The 19,494-nt window shown below is 45.1% G+C and overlaps 1 protein-coding gene and 1 long non-coding RNA gene across 3 annotated transcripts in view; both read left to right on the top strand.

Annotated features, from left to right (window-relative positions):
- The first annotated feature begins 2,753 nt into the window (after positions 1–2,753).
- Positions 2,754–10,959, top strand: LOC144163156 (uncharacterized). Its single transcript, XR_013320847.1, has 4 exons — positions 2,754–3,134; positions 3,528–3,617; positions 4,509–4,632; positions 9,423–10,959. It is a non-coding gene; the product is annotated as an uncharacterized LOC144163156 (long non-coding RNA).
- A 71-nt stretch (positions 10,960–11,030) lies between these two features.
- Mtr4 (exosome RNA helicase Mtr4) overlaps positions 11,031–19,494 on the top strand; it is a 47,001-nt gene continuing 38,537 nt past the window's right edge. For both annotated transcript variants that reach the window (XM_077693976.1, XM_077693977.1), the window contains exons 1-7: positions 11,031–11,189; positions 11,500–11,610; positions 11,730–11,796; positions 12,733–12,914; positions 15,900–16,074; positions 17,325–17,415; positions 19,339–19,463. In XM_077693976.1, coding sequence (XP_077550102.1) covers positions 11,071–11,189; positions 11,500–11,610; positions 11,730–11,796; positions 12,733–12,914; positions 15,900–16,074; positions 17,325–17,415; positions 19,339–19,463 — 870 coding nt within the window. In that variant the 5' untranslated portion in view covers positions 11,031–11,070. The remainder of the gene's footprint in view (positions 11,190–11,499; positions 11,611–11,729; positions 11,797–12,732; positions 12,915–15,899; positions 16,075–17,324; positions 17,416–19,338; positions 19,464–19,494) is intronic.

Below are 19,494 nucleotides of genomic sequence, written 5' to 3'. Positions count from 1 at the left end.
ACTTGTTTTTATCTAGGATTTCGTTTGACAACTATTCGCCCCGAGCGCGAACAGAGTCGGCCCCTGGCGGCGGCGGGACGAACCGCTCCTAGTGTGGATGGCGCTCTCGCGTCGTCTGCTTTTTCACGTTGCGTGCGGCGCAAGACGCGTGCTGAACACGACAAAACAACCAATATGTCTGCTCGTTTGGCAGTAAGCAATGACATAGTTACCTCTGCTTGCGCATTTCCTCTAGAAACGCAATAATCAGCGGCCGTTGCGGGTTAATGCGCTGGTTTAATTCCACGAAACATCTTCGCCCTGGTCACCGCTTGAGTGTGAAACGTGTTATAAACATTGCTTCCACACATTGCACTTTTCTTATTGTTGAGTGCAGTCGTCTGCCGTTTCGGGAACCTCGAAGGGTGCTTTTAGAAGGTGGCGTGGTGATTATTTAAAGGATAAAAGTTTAGTACGCGAAACGGGTAAGAAGCGACAAGACCTGTGCATACGCGTGCAAATTCCACACCCTTGTAAAATTGCGCTGTGTCCTTATAGAAAGAAGAAACAAGCAAAAACATTTACACTGCACACGATCCGTGCGCTACAGCCCATACATTATCGGACACGTATTTTACACCCGCAAGCGCCTGTGTGATCGTGTCCTTCCCGTACCTTTTCTAAAATAAATACCATTTTTGGACAGTCGTTTATATTGAGGAGGAGGAATAAACATTTATTCAACTGTATCGAGTTGCTAATTTTACATATTATTTAAAATACGTTTCTATGGATGCGGAAGAGTATTTAGGGGGATTTTTCGGTAAAATTAAGCAGATGTGAGTTTGCGTCTGTCGTGGCATTTCGTGTGTCATTTTCATATACATCATTTTCAAATCCGACATGAATCACCTGGTCCAGAAACGTGTCTCACTCAGCATAACCAAATGCCTAATATGGTCACGTCTTAACCTCTTAAGGAGGTCCTAAGTTTAAAGAAACAGGAGAAAACGCGTAATATAATGCACGTTGTTGCCCACATGTGTGAGGGGTGTGTGCCATGACTCGTTGTTTATTTTTAATTTTTTCCCACAACGCTTGCAAAAGTAACCTCATAAAAAATAATGCAATAATAGGCAAATACAATGCATATACAGTACAGATTCTACATGAACTGAGAAATCATGAACTAAGAACTCAGAAATCAATAAAGATCAATAAATAATCAATAATCAATCAATCAATAAATAAAGTAATACTGATAACCATAGTTTGGCTTTTCGCGTTACATGCGTTCTCTTCTCGCTGCTCTTGCAACGTTGGCAGGACCCCCACCCCGTTCCCGAAAAATAACTAAATACACAGAATTTCATTTTTTAACCAATCCTCAAAAATTAAATGCCAAGACAAAGGCGATATTCAGTTTAACTCGCTGTTTATTTTTAATTTTTTCCCACAACGCTTGCAAAAGTAACCTCATAAAAAATAATGCAATAATAGGCAAATACAATGCATATACAGTACAGATTCTACATGAACTGAGAAATCATGAACTAAGAACTCAGAAATCAATAAAGATCAATAAATAATCAATAATCAATCAATCAATAAATAAAGTAATACTGATAACCATAGTTTGGCTTTTCGCGTTACATGCGTTCTCTTCTCGCTGCTCTTGCAACGTTGGCAGGACCCCCACCCCGTTCCCGAAAAAAAACTAAATACACAGAATTTCATTTTTTAACTAATCCTCAAAAATTAAATGCCAAGACAAAGGCGATATTCAGTTTACAAAACAAAGTAGTTACCGGGAACCCGTTGCGCTGATTCGCAACTAGAAATAAAAAGGAAATGTTTTAGTACATCTGCAACAGCGCACCTTCATTTATTGCCATCTTTAGGGTTCGTAAGCGACCTTATATGCAAGAATGCAAACACATCTCGCTGTTGCAGGCACCTGTTAGATTTTAAAAGGAACGCAAATGGTCAACAGAGCAGCCGTAACAGAAAATTTCTGCTCACTGTGAGGTCCCAGAAGCTTGGTTTGACACTGGAAACCTGCTTGTCACTTTGCGAAAACCTAGCTAAACATGAGATGCTGATTGTACTGCGTGCGTTGACAATTCAATTCGCAAGTGCACTTGCGACGAAAGCCGTAAATAAGTGACCTGAAACCGTTCTTCATAAAACCTTCCTTCAGAGTCGTTAAAATTTCATTTAAAAGACCCGTTAGAGCGGTTACATTTATATCTCCGCGCTGATCAAAATTCAGTAATTTTATGTTGCCTTTTGAACACACAAAAAATATCGTAAGCTCTTAGAAAGAATTTCGGGGCAGTTAAGTAGTGTTAACCATTAAGGGCATCCCACAAATGCAAGAATGCGTCATGCTACCCGTGAAAGTGATTGAGATTGCCGTTGTAAACTGAATTTCAGAGATCGAGGCTTCCTGATTTGTTTCTATTTATGCTTTTATTGAAGGCTCAAAGCCATAGTCTGGAAAGATCTAGCTTGCTTCGAGCCACAGCGTACAAGTTCATTGTCACAATTACAGCCATTCTGAGATTTCCGATGAGTCGTCGCTTTTTTTGGCGTAGTAATGAAAACTGACTGCCGCTTCCATGCTATACATTGAACGTTGAGGAACCGAACTACAGCATACCACTCTTGTTTGCACCTTTTGTGCGCGCATACGGCGGGAAAAAGGCACGAAGCGCGCCCACAGTGTGCATTCTTACGGGCCGCTCAGCGGAGCATCCACACCGGAGCGGCTAAAAGGAGGAAAGAAATCCTTGGGTCACGTGATCAAAACGTGACGTCACTGGGCTTGTTTTTGAGCGCCTAGGGACAACGCCGAAGTAGGCGCAGCATTTCCCTGGGTCCCCCGAGTGAACGATTTGAGTACCCAGCGTGTGTTTGTGTTGATTGCTGCCAAGTGAAGCTGCAGATGCGTGAATATACCGTGAATGCTAGTATTGATGCGATCTCCGTATCCGACATACCTACTACGACATTTCAAGAGAGACTTGCAGCCTGAGCCATCGCCTCCCGTACCTGAGCTCAGCGTAGATCAGCCATGCCGGTCTCCGGCGTTTGCAGTCACAGACATGGAAGAGCGGAAAAGAGGGCATCGATGCGCTCATTTTCCCAGCAAGGTCAGTAACATCGCTATTTTATGTTTGTTGTAGTTTTTGTGTTTATACCACTGTACTGTGTACCCTAAAGCTGCGTGAATTCTTGCTTACGTGGCCGCCTAGCTCGGCCTCCTAGCTGTATTGTGATGAACGATTTTTGTATAATCTTGAATCAAATTTAGCGTGCGCTGCATACTTGGGCGAGGAACAGACACAGTGGAAAACGACAAACCAGACGTTGGCGCGCAAACCAACACCTGCTTCGTGTATCCAACGTAGTACGTGTGGATTCTTTTCCCACTCCCTGTTTCTCGCCCAAGTATGCAGCACACGTACGCTAAATTCAAATTACGATGTTATGTCCTTTCACACTCCGGCCGCAGTTTCAAGCGTTTCATTTTTCCTTTTGTGTAGGAGCCCATAACATTGCTCAAGTTTGATCGAGCCAGTGGCGTGTACTCCCCGAAGCGCTGTCCTGGATGTGTGAGGTGCAGTGCCTTGATCGTAAGTATGCGTGTGTTTGATAGCGTTAATCTCGCGAGTATGCCGTGTGCACGCATCAACGTTCTAGCTCTTCGGGCAGTTAAGTTGCGTTGCGGGAGAGGAATGGAAAACGTCGCTTCTGTGCAGAGAACGTAAGGATATCGCGGCCAAAGGGAAAAACAAAAGCGTGAAATCGTGAGCCAAAAAAGACGGAAGAGGGAGAGAGAAAGGATAGACCAAATGACAGCGGCAGAATCAGATCGTCCAAGGGGCTGTGAAGGTTAAGCGGCATTTTGGGCCCTTTATGAGGAGGCACCAGGAGCAACTGTCAGTAAAGTGTACATTGAAGGTGAATGGAAGAAGCTGCATATGGGACAAATAGGATGTGGCAGGGCATAAAGCCACTGAAAATTTGAAAGCACACAAATAACGCGTACAGGCAGGAGGGACACACCACAGCCTCGTCAAACAAAGGGTGGCACCCACACTTTTTATCATGTGCAGGAAGATTTGCACCCGTTGATTTCGTTACCGTAAACAAGTGCTCTCCGAGATGGACGCTTAGACGGCGTCCTGTCTGGCCCACATACACGGACTTACATGACAACGGAATTCTGTAAACCATGCCAATCGTACAATGAACTGAAGGCTGCGCAAGGTTAACACTGCACTCGTTCCTCCCTTTACTTCAATAATCCTTGTTATTAACAATGCGGCAGAGATTGCCCACTTCTGCTTTTGCAGAAAACACAAAACAATGTGCTGTATGTGTGTTCTTTTTCTTGTAGTCGGTTGTCCTGTGTGGTCTTATTCCACGTCGCCATCTTTTACGCATTTTGTTTTTCAAAGATGTATTATTAGCCTACCCAACTTTCAGTTGTGCTGACACAGCATTTAATCCTGTTCCTGCAGCATCTGCATAGGAGGGCTTCCAGTGGAAAAAAAGAAGTGCTTGGACTTGGCCCCTACGATGTTGGTGCAGGGCCTGGAGAGCAAGGCTTGGTCTACATCCTTTCTGGGTACCCATGGAAAGCAGGTGAATGCCTCCACAAGTGGGTCGTTTTGTGGTACACTCGAAATTAGCCACAAACAGACTGTGTCTGCTCACAGACCACCCTGGTAGTATGACAACCAAATATGTGGCTGTGTCCTAGTTACTGACGGGAAGACTTAACAAAAAATCAACTGCCCATCTGTTGAAACGACAAAAATGGGGGATGTGAAGCTTTCCGAAATTAAGTCCAACACCAAATTAACCAGCCCAGTACTGAACACCTGTTTCTTATTGGGACGGTCTGATGCGCTGCAGTTGGGCTCTCTAGAGCTTTACTGATGCAGGCAATCCATGACCTTCTGTAGTGTACAACCATTGTCGTTAGATGGAGGTGTACATTTCCTGTGTAATTTTCCACTTCTATGCAAATCCAGATTGCTTCGACTGTGCTGGAATGACGCAATGGGATAGATGTCAGCTTCATAACATGAGGGACCCAGGTTCAATTCAGATCACGGGAAGCGTTCACTTCACCCACAATCGTCATCATTAGAAAAAGTTGGCTTTCTGCAGTGCATTTTGGGTGGACTACAGACACATCAGCGAGAGGCTGGAGGCTTCACTTTAGTAAATGAAACTGTACCAAGTACAGTATGTGCGTGAAGCTTAAGCATTGTACATGAGCCAAGCCAGGGAGGAGTGGTTATAGGTTAAATCCTTGTAAAGAAAGTTCACAAAAAGTTCAATGTGAATCACTGAGCTTGCAAACTTGTCAGATCTAAACTTGACACTTTATTGTACCAGTCTTTCATGCTCAGCTGAGGAATGGTGGACAGATGGGGGCAACAACTGGCAGAAAGGGTCATTAGCTTGCAGTTCATTTGTCTATGTAAATATTCTAAAAAAGTACTGGTATGAAATTCTCGTGTTACATTTTTCCCATTTCTATGGGTGCCTACCAGCCCAGGAATCATAGATTGGAACATTAGATAGTCAACCTCAGTATATATAATTATTTTGAGCCTTGTTTATTCGTGTCAGTTTTGGCTTGGACAGAACGAACACCAAGGCGGCCGCCATGAGAGAATGGCACTCTTGATGTCGCTGTTCTCATTGCATCATGGTCAGACTAGATGCGTGCCCTAGAGTGGCCCAAGCTGGCCATGGCCGCACACGTCTGGGCCACACGATATCAGTCCCAAAACTGTGACATGATTCACAAGGCAGTGCAGCGTGCACCATCAGCAGCCAGTGTGTTGGCTAAGTCACTGGAGCCCTAATGTCGGCAGTTTGGGGCGAACTGCATGGCGAGGCACTCCACGTATCTTGCTTATGCCAGTGTCGAAAGGGTATTCATTCGGAGCTTTCTTGTGCATGCAAATATTAAAATTGATTTAAAATATGTTATACAGTCGAACACGGATATATCGAACACGGGTATATCGAATTATTGTCTATATCGAACTCGTAAATTATCCCCTTGAAAATTCTGTGTAAAAGTATAGGAATTCGTACGTTTATATCGAACCGTATTTTTTCCGACATTGGGTATATCGAATGCCGCGTAAGCTGGAAGGTGCTCTTCGGCGGTCGCTGCACCCCCGATTGAGGTTGAGGAAGATGTAAGGAATGCGCGGGCTTGGCGAAAACTGGCTTGCGGAACTAATCCCCCCTACCGGAACGAATTTGCGCTTGCCCAGTCGGGCCCCGCTACCGGCCGCCGTAGCGTTAGCGGACGGAGCCCGGTATGCTAAATCTCTCTAGGCACACAAGTCCGAACGCTCGGAAAATGTGACAGTGCGAGGCAGGCATCTGCCCCGACTGCGCACGTCCCTTTTTTTTTCGGCTGCATACGTTCCCCGGCTTGCCGAAAAAGAGTTTTTCTTTCTCTCTCTCTAAATCTGTCTTCCCCCGATGTCGTCTCGGGAAAGGGAAGAGGGAACGAAGGCGCTGGCGGCTCCTCCTTCTTTTGCATTTTGCTGCTGTTGCTGCTGTTTGGCGAGTTGTCCCGCACCTTTCGGAGATCACTGTTTCTCTCGGAGATGACCATGGCGAGCGCTTTGTTGGAGTCCGTTCAGAGAGCCTTGGAATTGTTACCTTCAAAGTTCTTGTGGTACGTGCGAGCTGTTCTTCTTTTGCGTGCGTGTTGTGCGTGGTGTGCGAAGGCGAAGCGTACTACTGGAATTTTCTAGTTGTGCAGCCTCGAGAAGATCGAGACCAGCGTCTTTAATTTCATTCCCAGGACGAAGAAGCAGGCCAAGATCAGCGATTTTTTTTCACAGATTTAAAGCATCCTGTTGCGTCATGAGTGCGGAATTAGTTGTTATTCTTGAATGTGGCGATCGGTAAGTGATCGTCCGCCATAGGTGAGGTCTCAGAGCCCATATTTTTTATATCGAATTTTTCATATATCGAACTATTTCGCGATCCCCTTGGAGTTCGATATATCCGTGTTCGACTGTACTGAATGGTTGCTACTAAAATCTGCAGCTACAAAGGAAACTTTTTGCATAGTTATCTCAGCTTTGATATTTCAAGTACTCCTTTTAAGTAGAGCCTAATCATGCTATGAACGTTTAATAGTGGTGCTACTCCTTTAAGGTATTTTTTACTTGTTTTAAGCTGACTTGTTTTTAGTTTGGAGTTAAGAGAGACCGTAACATTCTGGCCGCCCAGCCGCCCATTTCTGGCCATTAGTATTTCTGAGTTGTTCTTCAAAACAGTTTTTGCTCGGCACTTCTCTGAAATGTCGAGGACACCTAACTGAACTTAGTCGTGATTAATGCATTATCGTGCAAAGGTGAAGCAATCTCCACCCTTGCGCTCACCTGGTAGAGCATCATCCTTACATCACAAAAAAAGCTTTGTTTTGCCAAATCTTTGCCACTTCATACCACTATAGAATTTGCTGCCAACATAGGGGTGCTCTCCAGCTGAATCAGCCTTAGGTGTCACAGGAGTGAGAGTAAGAACTTTAAAATAATGTTAGAAATAAGCACAATACAATAGCTTTCTATTTTGTAACTGTTAACAGGTCGACCAACCTCATTGCGACTGTAGGATGTGACTTGTTCGTAGAAGGGCAAAATCAGAAAAACAGAGACGAGCAAGTAAGTCATTGTTGTACAACAGCTTCTGCGACACCTAAGTTAAAGGAGCCATGAAGAGAAAATGCAAGTTGGTTTTATTCGAAATATTTCGTGTTTTATAGTGCCCCCAGCGCTTGTCCGGATACAAACGGTGCTTTATTCACTGAGAAATTAAACAATTTAGGTTAAAATTTTGATTTTCCCGCTCAATCGTGCGTTTTCGTGGTCCCAAGTGACATCACAGGAACCGACCGCTCTGCAGCCTAGAGTACCTTGATTCACGCATCCGCCGTACAGGGTAGAGACACGTATACGCTGGCGCCGCCATTTTCGGTTGCTCGCTCGCCGCCGAAGCAAGTCATTGTGTCAAAACCGCGCTAAAATTATCGCCGCAACGCGGTTTACTGAAGAAGTTTGAATCATATTGTCTGTTTCGCGTTGCTAGGTCTCATGGGAAACGAAAAGAATAACGCGTTGAGCCCGTTGGCCCAATTGCGGCGGGACGGGACCGTTCAAAGGTTGTCTCCACCCTGTACAGCGGTGTTGGTTTGTTCCCGCGTTTTTTTACGTTCCGTAACCTAGATGGCGCCACCATACCGTGGCAAGCGTTTGGTTTGTGTTTGCCCGCATTTAAACCTGGCTTGTTTTTGTTCTGGGAGAAAATATTCGTTCCCTGAAACAGTGCTCGCTCGACAAATGGGGTCACGTAAAACACCGTTGCTTGCGTCAATCGGCCAGTGTCGTCTGAGACAGCCCCAAGCCCCGTAGTGCTGTGCTGCTAAACCAAGCATGCTGTGCGCAGTACGAACAGCAGAATGCATCAGTACTTCTATGTTTACATGTGCTTTCGTAACTTCCACTGTTTGTCCCATCATTCTTATTGCTTTGTAAAGAATGTGCCCTAAATTTAAGCGCAAATCGCTCGTTCGTCTAGTTTGTAATTACAGCTCTACCTAATTTGTGTCTGCTTCTGCCAGCCTCCGCCAATCGCAGAGCTTAGCTCATGTGACATCATAGGTTCTGTTGCGGGGAATGAGCTGGTGGGTCGCATGACCATTCCCGTTTTTCGTAATTATGTAGCTTATTTGAGCGAAGTTTACGTTAAAAGTGGTGTCAGTATGATTCTAACGAGACAATCTTTTGAATGAACCAAACTTGTGTTTTCTCTTCATGGCTCCTTTTAAGCTGTCTGCAATTTACGTGCAAATAAAATTGTTTTCAAGATGCTTACAGTTTTTTTGCCTGGTTCAAAGAGACTGGTATAGTACAAAATTTTGAAGAAAGCTGGAGTTGGCCGTGTTTTTATTTGTATTAGGAAATGTGTGGAAATGTGCCATTTTATTATTTATTTTATAAATTTTTAACTGCTACAGGAACGTTAATTTGTAGATGTAGCACCATGTATTTGGTGTTCTATGTTTATTTATTCAAGATACCCTTATGGCCCCACTGACATTAATGAGGGGTGTGGTACCTGAGCAGATTAAACGAAGAATAATAACATAAGAGAATTCTGCCACGTGCGTACAAGAAAAAAAATAAAGGAAAAAAGATACAGCAGAAACGTCCACGCGCATACTAAAGTGTCCACGCGCATACTAAAAAACATACACGCAAGCAACACAATAATAGTGTACTGTGTTTAAGCTGTTTGTTCATTTGAATTGTGAATGGGAGGCTCCTAAAGAAATATATGTAGTGCTTGACCAGTTTTCAAAATGCTATTTCTTTTTTAATTTTCAGTGACAGGGGTCTCAACAAGCATCTGGATGCACCTACAATGTTTGTGCTGAGCACCTCTGATATGCCGTCTTCTATGGCCGTGAAACTGGGAATAAATAAAACTAAAAACTGTCTCCTTCATTTGGTATATTCCTTTTACATTGTTCAGGAACGTGGAAATAACATGGAGGACAATACCCAAGCACTTGCACGTCATCGTCCCCTGGTCACTTATTGGTATTTATGCTGCAGTTTAAACGAACTGCCAGGTAGCCAACATTCACAACCAATTCAAGTAGTAGGAGTGCCCATGCTACATCGGAGGACATTATTTTTTCTAGGGACCACTGGATTGTGCGAAGAGATGTGTCTCATCTCCTACTCGGATTCTTGCAGTCCACAGGACTAAGTGAGGTGTGGTGACATTGCGTGTCTGTTATTTTAGGACTAAGTGAGGTGTTATGACTTTGAGAGATTTGATATGGTATTGGGGACGATTAGGCGGAGCAATTGCCGGCAGCTATGCAAGGCTAAGTCCGCCTTATTCAACAATACATACTACTACTACTACCTCTCAAGCTGAAAAGTTATAAGACATTTGTCCGAGGAACATGTTAAAGGTCTTCACAAGAAGACATTAAGATTGAGATGCTACACTGCAGGTTCTCTTACAACAGCAGGTTCTCAAGATTTTGCATATTTTAATACTGGCCTTCTGCTCTTGAAGCCTGTAAGTTGGAAGCAATCTAATGCTTGCTTTACATCGGTTACTACAAAGGGCTAGTGTCATAGCAATCAAGCATACTGCAATAACACAAATTTGTTTAGACTTAGATCCACTAAATAAGCCACGCTACCATCTATTGCCAATAAATATGCATTTTGGAATGACCACATCTGGAAACTGACTAGAGAAGGCAGTATCTTATCCTACGTTTCTTTTTAGTTTAAATGTGGCACACTGCACAAGTAAAACTGCTATTGCGATAACTGTTCTCCCGGGTGCACGCGCGGTTGTAGTAAATCTCGCAGCCGTGAACGGATGATTTTCTCATCGTTCTTGAAAGAAGCAGAAACTTAAACGCAGAGGTAATTAAGTGTCGGAGAAATAATGAAGAAGACGTCCTCCAAATCTGATTATTGGTTGGCGCGGGCCAGCAGTAATATATTAGGGCCACACAGAGGAGAAAGAAATTTTGAAGTTTTTTTAAGAATAAAGGAACCAGCGCAGGACAAACTCGGGGCGACACCATGGACACGGTCAGGCAGGCACGCTCCGCATTAAAAAAATCGTTCAGCAAGACACCCGTAAAAATTGAAGTAATTACAAAAGGAAGCGTCAGTTCCAGCCGTTTCTTGCGTCGTCTGCTGCTAGACACTGGCCATCGCCTCCTCTCAGCTACTTACAGGGAATTCCCTAGGAGGCGACGCGCGAAGCCACATCAAGCCTGCTCACTGCAACAACAAATTCCCTAAATGTCCCTAACTTTTGTCCCCAACTGACAGTGGTTTCAGGAGCCAATCAAAACGTGGAATAATTTCCTCCTTTTAGCCGCATGCCATCCACACTAGCAGCGCGACGCTGTCGCCCCCTACATGTCGAGCTCGCGGCGAATACGTTGCGATCCAATCCAATCCGCACTGTAGCACATGGAACTTCAAAAGCATCATGGAGGATCTGTTTTCTGTGTTTGACGATGCGCCAAAGACTGCTTCTAAACTTTTAACTACTCAGAGTGTGAAGAAAGAGGACCCCGAAAACAGTGGATCAACGTCCAACGACAATAGGTGTGCACCTCTTTATATTGTTTTCATTGTCTCGTGTCTATTTGGCTTCTCGCATCGATGGCGCATCGCGTCGAGATACATGTCGCGCATCCTCTTACCAGTTTTGAGATCGCGACGTTCTTGAACGCAACAGTTGTGATGGCCTGTAAAATCTTGACGCTTTGAATTCCCTGTATGGTATTCATAATAGTTTTGACTGTAGTTACAAGTGGCAAACTACCGTTTTAGAGCGAGTTTCGAGAAGATATAGTGCCGACGTGCTTCAAGAAAGTTCCGTTAAGTTGCTAATTTTTGCGGATTTTCTTTCCAGTGCTGATGATTTTGTACAAGCAGTAATCGATGGCAAAAGATCTTTCGATGGCAGTTTGGAAGAAGAGCCTAACAAGAAGAGAAAAACTTCCGACATTTGGGACGACATATCGTAAGTATTCCTCATTTTTTACCTTTCTGCCAAAATTTACTGTGACTTCACTTGCAAGCGCGTTCCAGTCACATAAAGATGTGTGTACCTCACTGTTTGTCGTTCCTTTTCTTATGCAGGCCTACTGATTACCTACCGCGCGTTCATGTGCATTCCGTGGAAGGGGTGGAAGGATGCGTGCACGAGGCAAGTCCGGCTAAGCGTGTCTTGCAACCACTGCTGTGAAGTTTTGCTTCGTTTGGTGTTTAACGTTAACGGCTAACGTGCGTTTAGCGTTGCAAAGTAGATCCAGCAGAAGCATCTGCCGCTGTTGCCTAACCCCTTCCGCTCCTTGTTTACAAACATGGCATTTGTTCAAATGCGAGTGTGGACGCGTACAAGCGTCGGGTGATTATAATTGCATAGGAGTGTAGTTTGCTTGGAGCATCTTCCTTTAGCATGTGTGGTCTTCGAAGAGGAGGATATTAAAAATTAGGTCGTGCGAACTTTGCAAGTAGCACAGCGCCTGGAGTTGGTCTTGTGCAGGCAGGCCGTCTCTTCTGCAAGTGCTATTGATACCTCTGTCGCACCTTACACCACTAGCTAAACATAATTTCCGAAAAATTCGCAAATTTTTTAAGTACCAGAAAGTCACCATGTCGTAGATTCGATTTCAGTCGTTATATATATATATTGCCTTAGCCGAGTGAAGATGTGAGCTGCTGGGGCTCTTTGTCATGAGCAATACCAAATTTGACAGCCAGTGACGCAAGTAAACAATTATTACTGTAGGCAAGGCAGTCAACTTAACCACTACAGATCTCCCGGTAGAATTTACGCTATTGGTTTAGAGGGACATTATTGAACGGCCATCTTGACCGAGATTTATGTTTCCTTTATGTCACGAATTTTGAGTTCCATTTGTCTGTTTACGGGCAAATGACGTCTATTTTTTTTTGCTGAACAAAAGCAAGGAGTTTAGTAAAAACGTCTTTGAAACCTTGAACTTGTTTTCCACCATTGCGCGTCCCTTTAATTCGTTTTCGCGTTCCAGTTTCATTTGCGATGGCAGTTTAGCGGCAACCTTTCGCTCCCCCATGTCCCACCAAAGTGCCAATGTCAGTTCGAACCTTGTGTTTCCAGGTGGCCCTGCCCGAAGGGTCGGAGTTCGTGCCCATGAAAGATGCCCCCGAAGGCAGTGGTGCTGCTCGGCAGTACCCCTTCACTCTGGACCCGTTCCAGAAGGAGGCCATCCGCTGTCTCGAGAACAACCAGAGTGTCCTCGTCTCGGCCCACACGTCTGCCGGCAAGACGGTCGTGGCCGAGTACGCGACACATTCCTCTCCTCTTCCTGGGTTCTCCTGTTCATTGTTTGTGAGAGCACTGCACGGGGCAGAGCCGCAGTTGATGCCTATACCAGGGTACAACTTAAAGAAGAACAACGGAAGTTGCCACTGTACCTCCACACCCAGCCACAACTTTTCTGCTATCAGGGACATGACTCCTTTCCACTATTTTTTCTGCTTCTAAATTAGTGCAGTGACAAGAAACCAGCTATGTGAGGAAAAGCAGGCTACGTTGCGAGCTTTGTGCAATCTTTGTTCAAAACGCGCGTGGTGACGTCCAGGGGCGGTATTCTCGTGTTTTGTCCCTTTTGTGTTCGTTCAAAAGTGTCCGTTTTGAGCAAGTCCTGATTGGCTAAAAGCGAACAACCAGATGTGACGTAATGCAAGCACGGCGGAGCTAGTTTGTGGCTCCTCGGAGCAGACAATTTGAATTTGAAACAGACGAAGGTCAATCGGGAATTTTCTGGTTATCGCCTTGTTGTTGGCTAGCCAGCGGAACAGGCGGTCAAGAAGTAATGTAGGCGCATTCGAAATGCCTACAGAAGCATTTCCGCCTCTCGAAGAGGACTTTGCTCTGGCACGAACTTGGCCGGCTGCAGCACGGGCTTGAGTGTCGAGGACGAAGTGATATGCGCCCTTTGTTTCTTCGCTACCGAAGGCTCTCATTCAGCGATCGCTAGTGAGGAAACGATATCGCTGTCGCAGCTCCCTTTGCGCGCCGGTATATTCCGGCCATTGACATCATGGAGTGTAATAAACGGTCGTCTACGAGCTCGATAGCTGTCGAGCAGACGACCACAATTACACAAGCACCCGGCATGAAATATACAACCATTCATCGGTATTCACGTGCAACAGGTATGTCGTCAAGAAACGAAAATCCTCACCACTTACGCATTTTTTCACTTGTAGAGCACAGTGAAAGTGTCAGCGGCGTAACGAACCATTTGAGGTTCTTGGAAAAGATCGTGTCAGCATGCCGAAAGTGCGTTTGATGCCGAAATACGTGACGGGAGGGTTATTTTGATGCACGGTCATTGCCACCTACCTCAAAACAGGGATTAAGCACACAAACAAAAAATATTAAAAGAAACCTTGCTGTCACAGGGAACAGCTGGCTGCAGCTGCAATCTTTGGACGTTTGTCCCCTTGCGGTTAAAACTTTCAACGTCGTCACAAAAAAAATCTCATCGCGATTAGATTTTAAAGACGTGTTCAAATAAACACAAAAAATAGTTTTACCTGGTTTCAGTTTGTTAAAATGCATTTGCAGAAACAGTTCCGTTATTATCAAAGACCCTTCTGCTTAACAGGAAGTACGTCACGATGAAAGGAACCCAAAATGGACAATTACGAGAATACCGCCCCAGGTCTACTGCTTTGGCTGAGTGAGGCACTGCATGAGCTATTCTTAAAGGGACCCAGAAAAGCTTTGTGAAGGTGGCAATCAAATGCATTCAGGTGGTAGAACACATAACGGGGGATTTTTGAGCCAAGTGTGAGCCCCATATGTTGTACGGATAATTTGTAAACAATTTTTGAAGATCGCCTTTCTCAGCTGATGAGCGCGCCGCTGCAGCGAGCTGACCACGGCTGACGCAACGCCGACCGCGGCTGACGCAACGGCGAGGCGCCCCCCTGATTTGGCCGATCGTCGGTCGCCGGCAACGTCACTGCCATTGGCTTCCGGTTGCTCTTCCTCCTTCCTGCGCGATCCCGAGGCAAAGGCGGGTCTGCAGCGATTGACGCGTGCCTAGGCGCAGGAATGTAGCTAGCGGAGAACGGAAGTCGAGCGTCGCAATGTCACATGGCTATTCCCAGTGTTTCCGGCTGCTTTGAAAGAAGCAGAGAGGGAGGAGGAATCGATCGGCAAGGTGGGAGAGGTGCACTTAATTGCTTCTGGCGCAGCTAATACTAAATGTAGATCAATAATTCCAACGGCATTGCATCTCTATATTGGTACTACGCGACAATAAAGGCCTTTTGTAACTTTTACAAAAGGTTTTTCTGGGTCCCTTTAACTTGTACCAGAGTATGGAATGCTGCGTCAGACAAAAAATGGAGGAAGTATGAAATCATCTTGGTAGGACTTGTTGATCTGCAGTGGGGGTCTTTTGGAAGCGGCATGTGCTTGTGCAAAACTGTCCTTTTTTTCCCGCTCATGGTATACAACGTTCAGATCTTCACCTAGTAGAACACAGATGCAGGCTGTTTGATCTGCCTTGCCTTGCAAGTGTAAGCACAGCTAAATTGAACCGTCTTTGTTGTGGTACTTTCTATATGGCCTACACAAAAGCAAAATCTATCACGTCGGGTTTCTGTGCAACCTTGTTAAAGCACATTCTGAGCAGGAGCAAGAACAGTATGCAGATAACAGTGGTATAGCTCACTGTAAAACCCATTTTTTATTTAGGCTTTACTGTTGGCGAACACTTATTTTTCCTGATTTTTGCAAGCGTATTATGCCGCAAAATTTAAGAGCATGCAAAAACCTTGTGGTGAAAATTCCCTAATGTGTGAACATTCAGCACTGCAAGTTTATAGGGTTTTACTGTAACTTGGTGAAAACAATGTTAAGTATGCCAACTCAGAGCTTCAACAAGACATTTATTTAAAAACACTACTTAGGTGGGCATCTACTAACAAGGTTTCACTGTAGCTATATTATTGCTAGGTTCACGTTGAAAACCTAGAATGCAAGACTTGCTTATGCCTCGAAGTTGTTTGAGAGTATTGTTTCTCTGGGTAGGGAACATGTAATGTGAATTTATACCTCTGCCCTCTGTAATGGCTGACGCGCAAGGTGTTGTGTTGCTAAGCGCAACATTGCACATTCAGTCTTGACCAGGGCAGCGGTTTTTCGGACAGTTGCAAAAAACAAGATCTCCTGGTGGTGAAACCAAATCCGAAGTCCATCTTGGGCACACAAAGCCCCAGTTTTAATTCTCGCTTCTTTTGTGGCAGGTACGCAATATCCCTGGCCTTCCAAGAAAAGCAGCGTGTCATCTACACGACACCCATTAAGGCGCTCAGCAACCAGAAGTTCCGGGAGTTCACAGACGACTTCAAAGATGTCGGTCTCATGACGGGCGACGTCACCATCAACCCGAGTGCGAGCTGCCTTATAATGACCACCGAGGTGAGTTTGTCTGCCTTTTCTGTGCCTGTTCGCCAAGCTTCATTCTTGGAGCAGACATACTGCTCGTGTAGTCACTGCTTTTGCTTGCCATACTTGCTTGAACGGCAGTGGCACTTGCGAATTTATTTATATACAGGGTGTCCCAGCTATCATGCACCAAGATTATAAAAAAGAGCAAGGGCGTTACTCAAACAAAACGTAGCGCATTATGTTTCCAGTACAGTGGAGTAGTGGCTGGTAAATTTTTTCGTTAATGAAATGTAATGAATTAATCCTAATGAATTATCTCAAGAAGTACTGCCCTAATCATTGAAGTGTCAATGAAACATGTGTAGATACCCACGAGAGGAATCTAACTGCGGTATTTTCAACGACAAACTAATTGCGTACTCATTACATTACAATTACAGGCCGCTACTCCACTGTGCTGGAAACATTATGTGCTAGGTTTTGTTCGAGTAACGCCCTTGCTCTTTTTTATAATCTTGGTGCATGATAGCTGGGACACACTGTATATTAAAAAAAAAAGAGTAAAAAAATTTCCCCCCAGGGTCTGCTGGTTCGCGGGGTGTCACATGCATTGTGCTGAATACCCCAGGTGGCACCACAGTTTAGAGGGGGTAAGGGTTCCTCGATTCACGCATCCGCCGTGCAGGGTGGAGACACGTATACGCCGGCGCCGCCATTTTGGGTGACTCACTCGCCGCAGCAGCAAGTCATTGTATCAAATAAACCTCGCTAAAATTATCACCGAAATGTGGTTTACTGGTGAAGTTTGAATCATCTTATGTGTTTCGCGTCGCTGGGTCTCGTGGGAAACGAAAAGAACAGCGCGTTGAGCACTTTGACCCAGTAGCGGCGTCGTGGGACTGTTCAAAGGGTGTCTCCACCCTGTACGGTGGTGGTGGCGTTAACGCACCCTAGAGGCGGTCATCCTGTTCAAGATGGCTTCCAGCTCCCCCATTGGCAGTAGTCATTTTTAATCTTTGCAAATGAAAGCCGTTGCCATTTGTGGTGCTAAACAGAATAGACCACAAAATGCAACCTTCGTGTAAAGTTTTATTGCGAATAGTGAAGTGGTTTCTCGGGGGGAAAAAAATTTTGTGAGGACGCTCACTTATTGCCGCAACACCCTGTGTAAGATTACTGGAGAGCTGCATTCTGTCTTCTTTTTGCGTGTGTGTGTGTGTGAATTTTTGGCCACTCCCCACTTGTAGCACTGAAAGTGCCTTTCCCCCCATTCTTGTCAGATCTTGAGGAGCATGCTGTACAAAGGATCGGAGGTGATGCGTGAAGTTGGCTGGGTCATCTTTGACGAGATTCACTACATGAGAGACAAGGGTGAGTGAAATGCTGGCTGAGACTAGATGCATGGGCGTGCGAAGTCCCGACCCCAAATTATTTTCTTGTAGCTATCGAAGTTTTGGGGACATACACACAAATGCATTTGGTTAAAAATATTCAATTCATTGTTAGTTTACACTGTTCGTTTTATTGGCAGTCAAAACTCTAGGCCGGGCAGTCACTAACTATGGACTGACTGATTTTTTAAATGCCGCCAGGTAGCGCTGGCAACAGCAGGCGACGATTTTCTGCAGTTGGTGTGGTATTTTATTTGCAATCGCAAAAACCACGCACCCGTGAATTTTTTAATGACGGAACACAGCAAATATCACGCATGTATTGACTTTCTGCCTTATATTTGTGTAATGTTTTGTTGATCAACAATGTTGACAAGTATGAACACTGGCACCAGACTTACACGTTTAGATTTGGCTGTGGGTATGTAAGACTGTTGCGCAGTTTCTGGTTCACTTTGACTGGGGTGCTGAATAGAGTCACAGACAGACAGACAGACCGAAATTTCTGCGTGTAAGTAGCCCAAAAAGGCTATCGTCTTTAAAAATGAGTAATGACGCAAACAGTGCTTGTTGTGTCGGGGTTTTTCACCGCTCACCGCAGCGCTTCAGGCTTGAAGCATTCTTTCGCCCGCAGACACGTTTATACGTATTTCCGCTTGAAAATTGAAGTTGATTGAGACATGGACTGTGCATGTGGTGCGCCTTGCGGTGCAGATATTCGCTTAATAAAAATTGGCCGAGCTGGCTAGCCCGGTTGTACTCGCGAGAGGAAGCCATATTTTGTCATTGCCAAAACAAGCCCCAAGCCCGACTAAAATTTTCCTAGTCACGCAATAGTTGGTCACCGCTACTAGACCCTGGTCACACGACCTCTGAATACCAGCAACACTAGTAGGGGCTGCTAAGGGCGATCACCTGTCATACTTAGTGACGTATGCTAGTCAACTGCTAGTCAGGCATTAGTCAAGAGACGTGAATGCGGGCCCTAATGTTTGCGCAAGTTTAACCACTGCCCCTCCCACCCTCTCTGTTCTTTTTTCTTTTCCTTTTTTTTTTTTTTTTTTTTTTTTTCAGTTTAAGCTCGCTGGAGAAAGAAACAAACACTAGCTAGTAGTTGTACTTTTGGGGGAAGATGAAAACCAAGATTATGTTACAGCTTGTACAGTTTTGCACAGATGCCATAGCATCACTGTGTTGGGTCTGCCATAAAAAAATATGAGGTGACAGGGTAGAAAGAATCCGTCATGTCTTGGTCCGGGAGGGTAGGAGGGCGGGCACTTCTGTTGGGAGAGAAGGCTCTGGGCCCATTTGCGGAGAAGGGACAAGAGATGTGGATGTGTGTTCTCCAGACTCACAGCTCCAGACTGCCTGTGCAAGACCACCTTATTAAGAACTGTGCAATCAGTGTGAGATTGAAAATGTCGACGGTGTGGAGGCACATACAACAATGCAGTTCAGCTATATGGGCTGTATATTCCTGCGTAGTTTGTTTCATTATACCAAGTATTATGGGTGTCTTGCAGAGATACGAGCACTGTGACTGCCAGGCTTGCAAATAAACATTTCTGGGCACCTTGTGAAGAAATGAGAACGGCAGCAGTCATACGCAGGGATGTAAACAAAGGTGGTCATGGCACTAGATTTTGTCAGCAGTGAAATTTCCTCTGCAAAGTCCTACATGCTTCCTGCAACAGATCATTGGTGTGGAATAGTGTGAACTGTTTTTGAAACTTGCACACATCGCAGCCCTCTTGTTGGAGCTCTACTCTATTCTGATTGGGTATTTCTAGCTTTTCTTGGAATTCGTGTAGCTAGGAATTCGTGTAGCGCCAAAGAAATGATGCGCAAATTGCTTGCAAGCAATGAGGACCACTGCTTTGACATCTCCCATTGGCCCGCGCAGAGCGAGGCGTCGTCTGGGAGGAAACCATCATCCTGCTCCCCGACAACGTCCGCTACGTCTTCCTCTCCGCCACCATCCCCAATGCCAGGCAGTTTGCCGAGTGGATCTGCCACCTCCACAGGCAGGTGAGTCTTCTGGGGCAGGGGTGTAACTCGG

Source organism: Haemaphysalis longicornis, unplaced genomic scaffold, assembly GCF_048455015.1.
Source record: "Haemaphysalis longicornis isolate Haplotype H1 unplaced genomic scaffold, Haemaphysalis longicornis Haplotype H1 scaffold_12, whole genome shotgun sequence".
Lineage (NCBI taxonomy): Eukaryota > Metazoa > Arthropoda > Arachnida > Ixodida > Ixodidae > Haemaphysalis > Haemaphysalis longicornis.
This window is presented reverse-complemented; position numbering and strand designations above follow the sequence as displayed.